The sequence below is a fragment of the Lepus europaeus genome, chromosome 7, assembly GCF_033115175.1.
Source record: "Lepus europaeus isolate LE1 chromosome 7, mLepTim1.pri, whole genome shotgun sequence".
NCBI classification, from domain to species: domain Eukaryota; kingdom Metazoa; phylum Chordata; class Mammalia; order Lagomorpha; family Leporidae; genus Lepus; species Lepus europaeus.
In genome coordinates, this window is record NC_084833.1 from 13,024,673 (window position 1) to 13,037,971 (window position 13,299).

General features: G+C 40.3%; 1 protein-coding gene across 2 annotated transcripts in view; it reads right to left on the minus strand.

Moving 5' to 3' along the window:
* ZFP91 (ZFP91 zinc finger protein, atypical E3 ubiquitin ligase) overlaps positions 1 to 13,299 on the minus strand; it is a 30,056-nt gene that overhangs the window by 7,103 nt on the left and 9,654 nt on the right. The window contains exons 3-6 of one of the 2 annotated variants that reach the window (XM_062196095.1): positions 2,437 to 2,649; positions 1,579 to 1,615; positions 887 to 988; positions 224 to 358 (exon numbers count right to left, since the gene is read on the minus strand). In XM_062196095.1, coding sequence (XP_062052079.1) covers positions 224 to 358; positions 887 to 988; positions 1,579 to 1,615; positions 2,437 to 2,649 — 487 coding nt within the window. Of the gene's footprint in view, positions 1 to 223; positions 359 to 886; positions 992 to 1,578; positions 1,616 to 2,436; positions 2,650 to 13,299 lie in introns of both variants that reach the window. The other variant, XM_062196094.1, reaches the window with a different exon arrangement.

The following is a 13,299-nucleotide window of genomic DNA, read 5'->3' on the forward strand; positions in this document are numbered from 1 at the left end:
TGTTCCTTGCTCATTTGGACTGCTTTGAATTAAAGTTGAAACTTCAACATCAGCAGTCGCTTGAATGAAAGCGTCAGATGCTTTAGGCTAAAATTTTCCAAGTTAAAAAGATACATATTTTGAAGTAAGCTTATGTCAATATCCATTCTCATTCCAATCCTTTATTCCATTAATGGCTTCAAAACCCACTAACTTCCATTTTTATAATTAATTGCCTACTCACTTCCTAGGAGGTTCTTCATCTTCCCTAATTTCATTCTCTTCTTCTTTCACCTCTACCTCTACTTCCACTTTAATCTCCTTCTTCTCTTTCTCTTCTTTCACCTTCCCTGATTTTCTCCGTGGCTTTGGGGTTTCCCTGAAAACACAAATTTAGTTTAACATTGGCATCATACAAGGTATGTTTTCAAACAGGTTAAAGTTTAGTGTTAACATTGTTTAATTATAAAATTATGAATCTCAGCTCATGAAATGTAAGATTTCCCATCAAACTATCCCTCACATGCACAGTCATGATGCATGTATCTGACACCTACAGGATGACCCTTCCTCATCTCAGGTTAAAGATTCTTGAAAATCAGATCTCATTTTAGTAGTGAAAAGAAATTAGACAAAAAGAATAAAAGAATCCAAAAAATTTTCAAGACCATATTAAGATAAAATATGTAGACAACATTACAGTTATCGTGTATGATTAATATAAAGTTTTACAAATGGAAGAGAGGACTGTACTAGAAACTAATAATTATCTGTAAAACAAATACAAAGTTAATTACTTAAAATTAATTCTATAACTATTAGTTTGGTAACAGGACAAAATAAAAGCATACAACAGTGCTTTCCTACTTATTTTTCACTGAGGTATCTAGTAAAATTGGACACATGCCTTTCTAGGTGGGGTTTGTAGGTCTCATCTCTTGGGTCATCTTTAAATGGTATTTCCTCTTCACTGATTAACATCTCTTCTTCCTCCTCCTCTTCCTCATCACTACTAGAAGAAAACAGAAACGAGAAATTCTGGTTGAAGAATCACAACTGAGTGGACTATTTTTGGTAATTTATGTAGAGGTAGTCAAGAATTCACATGAAGTTGTCTAAAATTTTCCTCCTTATCTAACTACTTTATCTGAAGAATAATAAACGGAGCAAAATAATATAAATCCTAGATATGCTACCACTTTATAAAACAAAGATAGGAAGATCACTACCCAATGGCACTAAGAACTAAAAAACAATCGACTATGTCTGGCAATGTGATCAGAAAAGATCTAACAGAACATAACCAAGATTTACCTTGGAAGATAATGATAAAATTTTTAAATCCTCATCAAAACACCTACATTTCACATTAGTGCCTAGTACAAAACAAGTAAGAACACAGAAGGAACTCAAGACAGTTTATAAACTATATTAAGGTTACATGGTTAAAGCTCTAATCATCAATGTGGAACCTAAATTTAATATCAAAAGTGAAGCTTTTCTTATGGCTCAAAATGCATTTTAGAAAGTAACTTCCGAATCATTTACTTTGTTAGTGCTCTACTGTTCCTGAAGGTTTAAATATGAAATATTTTTTACCTAATGCCACCTGGAGATTGATGTTCTTCTGCAACTTCTGGAAAAAAAAAAAAAGCCAAAACCAAACTTTAGGTATATGTAGGATATTTTGGACATCATACCTGTCCCTAAAAGTTGAGCTGCTCAACATTACTTTTATTTATTTTAAAGATTTATTTTATTCACTTGAAACTCAGAAGTACAGAGAAAGAGAAAGAAAGATCTTCCATCTGCTGGTTCACTCCCCATATGGCAGCAACGGCCAGGGCTGTAGACCAGGCTGAAGCCAGGAACCAAGAGCTTCTTCCAGGACTTCCAAGTGAACAAATACAGGGGCCCAAGTACTTGGGCTGCTTTCCCAGGCACATTAGCAAGGAGCTGGATTGAAGCAGAGCAGCCGGGACTGTTTGGCACCTATATGGGATGCCGATACTGCAGGCAATGGCTTAACCTTCTATGCCACAGCACCGGCCCCTCAGCATTACATTTTTTAAAAAATATATTTATTTGAAAGACAGAAAGACAAGGAAAGAGAGAGAAAGTGAGAGAGAGATATTATTCATCACAGGGTCATTTCCCCAAATGCCTTCAACAGCCAGGGCTAGGCCAAGTTGAAGCCAAGAACCAAGAACTAAATACAAGTTTCTCATGTGGGTGGAAAGGACACAACCACTTGATCCATCACCTGCTGCTTCAAAGGGTGTACATTAGCAGAAAGCTGGAATGGCAGCAGAGCCAGGACTTAAACCCAGGAACTCCAATACAGGGTGCGGGTACAGGGCAATGTCCTAGCAGCTATGTCAAACGCCCACTCCCAACATATATTTAAGATAAAATACCAACTGACTACTGAGTAACCATACTCTACTTGCACTGTACCATAATCAAGCTGATCTGTATTTGGTTCTGACTTGCAGATGAGCTGCAATGAGCCAGTCTTGGACCTAGAGCTTCGAGTATTCTCTGTGTCACGATGGCGAGAGGCTGATGTCCTGCTACTACTGCGCCAGCCCCGGCCAGGTCTGGTTGCAGCAACGGAAACTTCCTGAGAGAGGGCAGAATCGTCTTCTTCCTCTTTCTCTTCCTTGGGATCTAGATGAAAACATACCATTCTTTTTAAGTTTACAGTTAACTACAATGAGCCATGTGTATCTACTAATTATAAAAACAGCCATTGAACAGAAGGTAAATGTCTTTAAATAAAAAAAATCCATGTTTTTATAGATATAACAGAAACAAGAAGTGAAAAAATTAGATAAAATTTATGACATTATTCTTAGTACTTCTCATTGCAAATAAATCATTGCAAATGCAATGCTAAGTAAGCCAAATACATCTATTTTTGATTCACATAATTCTAACATTTTGATCTAAGTTAAAAGAAGCTAAATAGTTTCAGAAAGATGGTCAGATCTACAGAGATATGAAAAAGAGATGTAGGCATAGCTGTTTTAACAACTGAATACTGCTGCAAAGAATCACTGTACCATGAATTTGATCATCTACAGAGTAACCACTAGGTAAAACCGAATTCCAGTGCAGTTCTGTTTCAGCTGTCATATGAAACACTGTGCACAGGTACATACACAGTCTGTTGTTATTATCTGTATTATCCTACATTTCTTCAAATTCTAAGGCTGTATAAAATGAGGTGGGCCCTTCTCCTGTGAGCAATAAATAATAAAAATTTAAAATCAGAATTTGGCTTTCATACTTAGAATAGCTTATTTGACTTAAGTAAAGGCAATATGTTAGCAGTGAATGGGGCTGGCACTGTGGTGCAGCAGGTTAACACCCTGGCCTGAAGCGCCGGCATCCCATATGGGTGCCGGTTCAAGACCCAGCTGCTCCACTTCTGATCCAGCTCTCTGCTATGGCCTGGGAAGGCAGAAGAAGGCCCAAGTCCTTGGGCCCCTGCACCTGCATGGGAGACCTGGAAGAAGCTCCTGGCTCCCGGCTTTGGATCAGCGCAGCTCTGGCCTTTGCAGCCAACTGGGGAGTGAACAATCGGGATGGAGGACCTCTCTCTGTGTAGCTCTTACAAATAAATAAATCTTGAAAAAAAAAAAAAGAAAAAAAGAAGTGAGTCCTTTTTGACAACATCAGATTCTTACAAAAGTAATTTTCTTTTTAAAGATTTACTTGAAAGGCAGAGTTACAGAGAGAGGTCTTCCATCCACTGGTTCATTCTCAAAATGTTCACGACAGTTGAAGCTGGGCCAATATGAAGCTAGAAGCCAGGAGCTTCTTCCAGGTCTGCCATACAGGTGTAGGGGCCCAAGGACTTGGGCCACCTTGTACTCCTTTTTTTTTTTTTTGACAGGCAGAGTGGATAGTAAGAGAGAGAGACAGAGAGAAAGGTCTTCCTTTGCCGTTGGTTCACCCTCCAATGGCCGCCGCGGCCGGCGCACCGCGCTGATCTGAAGCCAGGAGCCAGGTGCTTCTCCTGGTCTCCCATGGGCTGCAGGGCCCAAGCACTTGGGCCATCCTCCACTGCACTCCCGGGCTACAGCAGAGAGCTGGACTGGAAGAGGGGCAACCGGGACAGAATCCGGCACCCCGACCGGGACTAGAACCCGGTGTGCCGGCGCCGCAAGGTGGAGAATTAGCCTATTGAGCCACGGCGCCGGCCCACCTTGTACTCCTTTCCCAGGCCACAGCAGAGAGCTGAACCAGTAGTAGAGCAGCCGGTACTCCAACTGGCACCTATATGGGATGTCAGCACTGCAAGCCACGGCCTGACCTGCTACACCACAGCACCAGCCGCCATAAAAGTAATTTTCTACATGGCAAAATCAACTACAACCAAAATTTAACAGCCAAACTGATATTAAAACATGGCTTTTAAACATAAGAACAAAAAGCAAAAAAAGCTGAATATATTCATAATGAGAGAAATTCAAATGAAAACAGCAGCGTGACACCATTTTTTCACCTATTACATTGGCAAACATGCCAAAGTTCAACACACCATATTGGCAAACCTGTAGGAAAACAAGCACTCAAATATACAGATGATGATATTAGCAAAGCAAATTCTGTTAAATTTTCTAAAAATTTATTTATTTGAAAGGAAGAGTTACAGACATAGAAGAGGATAAACAGAGAGAGATCTTCCACATGCTGGTTCACTCCCCAAACGGCTCCAACAGCCAAGGCTGGGCCAGGCTGAAGCCAGGAGCTTCTTCTGGGTCCCCCAGATGCGTAGGGTCCAAAGCACTTGGGCCATCCTCTAATGCCCTCTCAGACATAACAGCAGGAAGCTGGGTCAGAAGTAAAGAAGCCAGAACTAGAACCAGCACCCATTTGGGATGCTGGCATTGCAGGAAACGAAGACCCCTGTGTTAGATTTTAAGACCTATGAGTAAGCTCTACTGATGAACACTTTGTACCCAGAGCCTAGCCTCAAGAAGTCCCTTATTACCAGGCCAGGCCTCTCCATTTTTTAGCTTTATTCTCATTCTTTTATTTCTTCCTGTTTCTGTCCCTTTCAGTCCAGTCTGGCAGTGTTTCTGCTGGTACAAAATTCCCAGAAACCTTGTCAGTCTCCAGTGTAACTCATGGGGTGCAAAATATCAAAGAAGAAGATTCTCCACAGATGACTTCTGGATTACCACATTGCTATTCTGGGAATTGCTGAGATGGTTGAGTGGATCTGTAAATTACATACAACCTAATCGCTTTAGGAAACAGTTATATAGTCACAGCCCTGGTCTTGTTACCAGAAAATACTATCTAGATAAAATAAAATCTAAATTACCCAGGGCTGGTTTCTTTTTGAAAAACAATTCTTCCCTCAAATTTCTTTCATTGCACATTTTAGTATAGAAATCAGGCTATATCCTCTATATTTTGCTTGGAAACCTCAGCTAAATGTCCAACTTCAAATAGGATACAAATTCTCCTTTATACCCAGTGGAAGAACATATTTCCAAATCTTTGCAACAAAGATCACCTTTTTCCTACTTTATAATAATATTTCATCATTTTCTTCTAAGGCCTCCCCAGATTACCTTTAAAAAAAGAAAAATAAAACTTTACTTATTTATTTCAATGGCAAAGATACACAGATGGGGGAGGGAGGGAGGGAGGGAGAGAATGAGAATTGATCTTCCATCCACTGGTTCACTCCCCAAATGGCCACAACAGCTGTGGCTGGGCTAGGCAGAAGCCAGAAGCCTGGAACTACATCCGGATCTCCCAAGTGGGTGGCAAGGACTCAAGCAGTTGGCCATGTTTCCTCGCTTTCCCAGGCATCTAGTGAGGAGCTAGATAGGAAATAGAACAGCCAGTGCCCAAATGGGATGCCAGTATCAGACAGCAGCTTCATCTGCTACATCATAATACTTGCCCAATACTCTACTTTTAATAATAAATACAGAATAGGAAGTACAGAATTTGAGCAAAGTTTTTAAAATGAGACCTAACAGATATAGAATGCTCCACACTACAACAGAATATACATTTTCAAAAGTGGACACAAAAGATTCTCCAGGGTAGACCATATGTTGGACTGAGATTATAAGTACATTTCTCTTATCACAGTAGAATGAAACTAGAAATCAGTATCAGAAAGAAAACTAGATGATACACAAATATGTGGAAATTAAACAACATATTTTTAAATAACCAGTGGATGAAAGAAGAAATCACCAGGAAAATTACAATACTTAAAGATAATAAAAATGAAGACATAACAAAACTTAGAAGCTGTTGTTATAGTAGTGCTCAGATGGAAGCTAACATAAAAATGCTTACAATGAATCAGAAAAAATTTTACATGCTCAATCAATAACCTAATATCACACCTTAAGAAATAAGGAAAACAGCAAAGCCCAAAGTTAGCACAACAGAAGAAATAGTGATCAGAGCAGCACGTACAGAGAAAAATCAACAGTCAACAGAAGATCCAAATTATTAAAACTGAAAATGAAAAGTGGGAATATTACCACTGAAATAAAAATGAACTATTAGCATGAAATAGATAACCTAGATGAAATAACAACCTCCTCAACACATATAAAGTATGGGAACTAGCTCAAGAAAAACAAAATCTGAACACACTTTCAGCAAGCAAAGCCATCGAATCAGCAACAAAAACACTACCAAATGGAAAAGCCCAAGGAGCAGATGGTTTCACTAATGAATTCTACCAATCATTTAAAGAATTAACTCCAGTCTTTCTCAAACGCTTCGAAAAATGGAAGACAAAACATTTCCCAACCCATTCCTAAGCCTGACAAAGGCACCAAAAGAAACATATAAGCCACTTATCCCTTCCAAATCCAATGTAAGCAGCATTTTGAGGATCAAAGGGAACATATCCCAAGATAATGAGGGTGATTCAACACACAAAAGAATTTAGCATAAATCACAATAACAGAACAACAACAACAAAAAACCTACATAATAATCTCATCTGTCCTAGAAAGTGACAAAATTAAACTTTCATCATAAGAACACATTAACAAACTAGTAACTAGGAATTAACTTCCTCAAGCTATGATAAAGGGCAACTATGAAGATCTAACACCAAACTCACAAAGACTACAAGTTCTCCCTCCAAAGTTAAGAATTAGATAAGGATGTCCTCTTTCTTCACTTCTATTCAGTATTGAAGTCTGGCCAAAGCAATGAGGCAAGTAGAAAAAGGCACCTTAACTGGTTAGGAAGAAGTAAAACTATCTGTATTTGCAGATGAAATGACCTCATATAGATAATTTTAAGGAATGTGTGTGTGCTTCTATACAAAACTAAAGGTAACACAAATTCAGCAAGGTGGAAGAATACAAATCAACATACAAATCTACTGTTTTAAATATATGAGCAACAAATAATCTTTAATGAGATTTTTACCCAGTCATAAAAAGGCATCAAGTACAAATACATGCTATAATACAGATTAAAAAAATTACACTATACAACAGATGCCAGATACAAAGGTTAGAAATTCTATGATTCTATTTGAATGAAATATCCAGAAAAGGTTAAAAGCACAGACAGATGGCAGATTAGGGAGAATGAGGAACTACTGCTTTAAATGGGTACAATGGCCCTCTTTGGGGGTGATGAAACAGATACAGATAGCTACACAACCTTGCGGACATAGGCTTGAATTGTAGGCTGAAAATATTGCTTTTGATAGCTAAGTTTCACTTCAACATATGTATACACACACACACTGTTAAGTTTGTCAACAGAAGGATAACTCACACATCAGCAAAAACAATCACGACCAGATTAGGAAAAAAAAAAATCCCAGTTTCTTCTGTGTAGCAGTTTAAAGACAGTTTCTAGTTGTTTTTTTTTTTTTTTTCTAACAGCAGTTAACTGAGAGGAAACTCCTTGATACATAACAGAAAAAAAATTCCCTGTAGTTGAACTGAAGAAACATAATAGGCAAGCCACTGACTGAGCAATATACAGACATACAGTGAATAAAATACATTCTTTTCCTTTTTTTGAAGTTTTATTTACTTGAAAGGCAGAGTAACCAAGGCAGGGAAAGAGATTTTCCATCTGCTGGTTCACTCCCCAAATGGCTTCAAGGGTTGAGCCAGGTCAGGCCAGGTGCTGCTTCTAGTCTTCCACATGGGTACAAAGGCCGTTGTACTTGGGCCATCCTCCACTGTTTGCCCAGGTGCATTAGCAAGGAGCAAGGAGCTGGATTGCCTGTGGGTGCCTGAACAACTGCAGGTGGTGACTTATCCTGTTATACCACAACACCTATCCCAAAACTACATCTTTGAAAGGGATCAAGTAAAAGGGTTTTATTCTATTGAGACAGTAAAATACAGATGTTACACAAAATTTTTCTTCTAGGCAGGAAAATGCAATGTACAAGTGAGTCACCTCAATCCAAAGACACAGAGAAATCTGTCTAAATAAGCTAACTCATCAAATTAAGAAAGATGACAGTTACTTAGTCATGATAAAATACTTCAAGTTAGAAGAGTCACCCTAACACATGAATTGGTCCTCTGACCTTCAGGTTGCCCCATTTTTCTTTCTTTTTTTTTTTTTTGACAGGCAGAGTGGACAGTGAGACAGAGAGAGACCAAGAGAAAGGTCTTCCTTTGCCGTTGGTTCACCCTCCAATGGCCAGGTCACCGCGGCTGGCGCGCTGCAGCAGGCGCACTGCACTGATCCGAAGGCAGGAGCCAGGTGCTTCTCCTGGTCTCCCATGGAGTGCAGGGCCCAAGCACTTGGGTCATTCTCCACTGCACTCCCGGGCCACAGCAGAGAGCTGGCCTGGAAGAAGGGCAACCGGGACAGAAGCTGGTGCCCCAACCGGGACTAGAACCTGGTATGCCAGCGCCGCAGGCGGAGGATCAGCCTATTGAGCCACGGCGCCAGCCTGCCCCATTTTTCTAACTGAAGCATAGAGAAATTAAACAAAGTTAATAATCAATAATTTGACTCGGATGAAATATGGCATGGTTGCTTAATAGGTTTGGAAGAAACAAAGTCTTTTCATCTCTATTTAAATATTTGAGTTTCTTCTAGAAAACTAATGGAACTTTAAATACTTACTAAATAACAGGCAACAAAACATTTTCTTCCATTCTTAGTTCTTGTAATCTTGTCAATTAATTATTATTATCTTTATGGATGAGGAAAGGAAGTAACCAGCTTTCTCAAGCTCACATATTAAGTATGGAGCTGGGAACTGAACCCAGGTATATGTAAGTTTGAAGTATATATTCTTTTTACAATGCCACACCTAACCATATAAAGTAGGAATAGGAGAGGGCTGGTCCACCCAGCCTTGGGTGTATGTGCCATGAGGACACTGTTCATACTGTCTTAAAATACCCACAGTAAAAAATTTCGTTCTGAAAGTGCATGTGGTATTTCTTTAGGTTTCAAAACAGAACCAGAAGATTTTTTTTTGTATGTGATTTAAAACCAGAAAAAAAGATTTTCAAACTTTATTACATATTTGAACATATGACAGTTTCCACTTCTGAGGAAACAGCCAAGGGAAATGAAATCAGCCTGTCAAACAGACATCTGCACTCCCATGTTTGTTGCAGTAAAACTTAAAACAGCTATGAAAATAACGTAAGTCTCATTCACTGATGAATGGACAAAGACAATGCTGTGCATATACATAAGAGAATAATTAATGTTCAGCCATAAAAAGGATGAAATCTTGTCATATGTACCAATACTGATTATACTGGAGATTAAGTTTTGTGAAAGAACCACAGGAAGGGGCAGGCACTGTGGCACAACGGGTTAAAACCCTGGCCTACAAGCGCTGGCATCCCATATGGGTGCCGGTAGTCCTGTCTGCTTCACTTCCAATCCAGCTCCGTGCTAACGCACCTGGGAAGGCAGCAGAGGATGGCCCAAGTGCCTGGACCCCTGCACCCACACGGGAGACCCAGAAGAAGCTCCTGGCTCCTAGCTTTAGAACAGTTCAGCTCCAGCCATTGTGGCCATTTGGGAAGTGAACCAGTGGACACCTCTCTGTGTCTCTACCTCTCTCTGTAACTCTTCCAAATGAATAATTCTAAAAAAAAAAAAAAAAAAAAAAAAAGTAATAAGCAGAGGAAGACAAGTATTGCATGATCCCACTCATAAATGAAACAGAAAGTTGTTCTCAAAGTTAAGAAGGTTGGCGGCTAGCTCTGTGGCACAGTGGGTTAAGTTACTGCTCTTGACATTGGCACCTCCCACCACAGTGCTGGTTTGAGTCCCAGCTGCTGTTTCCAGTTCAGCTCCCTGTTAATAAGGAAAGCAGCAGAAGATGGCCTAAACCATGGACTCCTAACACCCACATGGGAGCCCTGGATAGAGTTCCTGGCTCCTGGATTTGGCCTGGCCCAGCCCCAACCATTATGGTCATTTGAGAAGTAAACCAACAGACTGAGCATCTCTCTCTCTTTCAAATAAATAAATCTTAAAACACACACACACACACACACGCGCATATGTATAAAAACACTGGTTACCAAAGATTAGTACCTGTTGTGCACAGAAAACGATAAGGAAAAGCTGATTAATGGGCGCTACACTACAGTTAAGATAGGAGCAAGAAATTCTGGTGTTGTATTGCAAAGTATATTTCTGTAAAATAATAATAATAAATAGGAAGAAAAGATTTTTGGATGTTTTCACCATAAAGAAATGTAAAATGCTTGAGAAGATGTTTACACTCAGATTGGGTATAATGCAGTGTGTACATGCACAGAAACAACCCATGGTACCTCACAAATGTGTGTAATTTTTTTTAAAAAGATGCACTTATTTATTATTTGAAAGGCAGGAAGGAGAGACAAGGAAGTTATGGCATCCACTGACTCATTCCCCAAATGCCCATGACAGCCAGGGCAGAGCCACACTGAAGCCAGGAGCCCAGAATTCCATCCAGGTCTTGTACATGGTGGCAGGTTCCCAACTATTTGGGCCATCAACACTACCTTTCCAGGTGCATGAGGAGGAAGCCAGATCAGAAACTGAGAAGCTGGGACTTGAACGAGTATTCCAATATGGGATGTGGTCTCACAGGTACCACAATGTCCACCCCAAAATGCACAATATTTTTGTGTTATTCAGTATATTAAGGAATGGTGGCTGTTAACAAGGAGGTACTCCCTAGGCACCATGACAGGGTTTTATAAATAAATAACTTATTTTCAAAGATCTATTTTATTTATTTGACAGACAGTTACAGACAAAGAAGTAGAGATAACGAGATAGAGAGGGAGGGAGAAAGGTAGAGAGGGAGAGAGAGAGAGGCCTTCCATCCACTGGTTCACTCCCCAAGTGGCTACAATGGACAGAGTTGAGCCGATCTGAAGCCAGGAGACAGGATCTTCCTCTGGGTCTCCCACGTGGGTGCAGGGGCCCAAGGACTTGGGCCATCCTCCGCTGCCTTCCCAAGCACATTAATAGGGAGCTGGATTGGAAGTGGAACTGCCAGGACTCTAACCAGCACCGTTATGGGATGCTGGCACCATAGGCCAGGGCTTTAATCTACTGTGCCACAGTACTGGCCTCTTTATTTTTTTAAATTAAAATTTTAACTGGGGCCAGTGCTGTGGCGTAATGGGTAAAGCCACTGCCTGCAATGCTGGCATCCCAATATGGGTGCCAGTTCAAGTCCTGGCTGCTGCACTTCCGTTCCAGCTCTCTGCTATGGCCTGGGAAAGCAGTAGAGAATGGCCCAAGTGCTTGGGTCCCAGCACACACATGGGAGACCAGGAAGAAATTTCTGGCTCCTGGTTTTGGATCAGCGTAGCTCCTGCCGTGGCAGCCAGCTGGGGGGTGAACTAGTGGACCTCTCTGTCTCTGCCTCTCCTCTCTCTGTGTAACTCTTTCAAATAAAAACATTTTTTAACTATTTTCATACTGTTTGAAAGGAAAAGACAAGAGTGAGAGAGAGATCTTCTATCTGCTTGCTTCTCTCCTATATCACTAAAGTGTTAGAAAAATAACTAACACTCAGAAAGACAAAGGAACACAAAAAGAGACAACAGCAACCATGTAATTTCATCAAAATTTTAGAAGACTAAAACCACATAGTGATAAATGACCTTGAAGATACACGTCTACGTTTAAACCAGATTGTTTTAGAAGTAAAAAGGAAGCATGTATATATACATTTTTAACCATTCCAGAAAGGGTCAAGAGTTGGAGTTACAAGATGCCTCTAAAACAGAGAGCAGAGGTTACACAGAAATTTTTAAGAGGACACTCAAAATCACAGCAGAAAGCAAGGCCATGCTCAAAAAACACCCTTACAGATTAAAAAAAAAAAAAAAATACAGCAGAAGTTAAAACCTTGAAGGGAGTGGTTTAAACTGAGAAAATCTTTGAGTAAGAATACCAGAAAACAGAAAAGGCTAAGAAAATGCGATAATGCAATACAATATAAAATTAGGGGCTGGCATTGTGGCATAATGGGTTAAGCCGCTGCCTGCAATGCCAGAATACCATATGGGCGACATATAGACTTGGCTGCTCCACTTTGGATCCAGCTCCCTGCTAACGTACCTGGGAAAGTAGCGGCAGGTGGCCCAAGTCCTTGGGGCCCTGCACAACATGGGAGTCCTGAAAGAAGCTCCTGGCCCAACCCTGGCCACTGAGGCCATTTGAAGAGTGACCCCAGGATGAAAGATCTCTCATTCACTGGCCCTGTAACGGTGCCTTTCAAATAAATAAAATATATTTTTGGTAAAAGATAAAATTAAAAGAGCAAATCAAAGTGGCAAAGCTATTAACAAGAAAAATTCTGTCAAAAATTAAGGACTTTAATGGCTAATTTTTTGCATCAATATGGCTAAGTTATGGTGCCCAATTGTTTGGTCAAACACTAGTCTAGATCAATAGCCATAAAACTGAAGACTGAGGCTTCAAGAAGAAATCCAACCAACCTCAAGACTGCAACAAAAACCCCAAGTTTTCAACCCTGTGGATTTCTGACTCATAAATGAATGTTATTACTTGAATTTCCAATCTGTTGGTGTGTTCTGTGGATTTTTAAAATGTATTTTAATACTTCTGATTTGAGACACAATGAAAGAGAAAGAGGGTGGGAAGACAGAGGGACCTGTCATCTGCTGGTATACTCCCCAAACGTCAGCAATGCCCAGGGCTGGGCTGAGCCAGAGTCAAGATTTGAGAATGCAACTCAGATCTACCATAGGATGGCAGGGATCCAGCTACTCAAGCAATCACTGCTGCCTCCCAGGGTCTTCACTGCTTGGAAACTGAAACTGGGAGCTGGAGCTG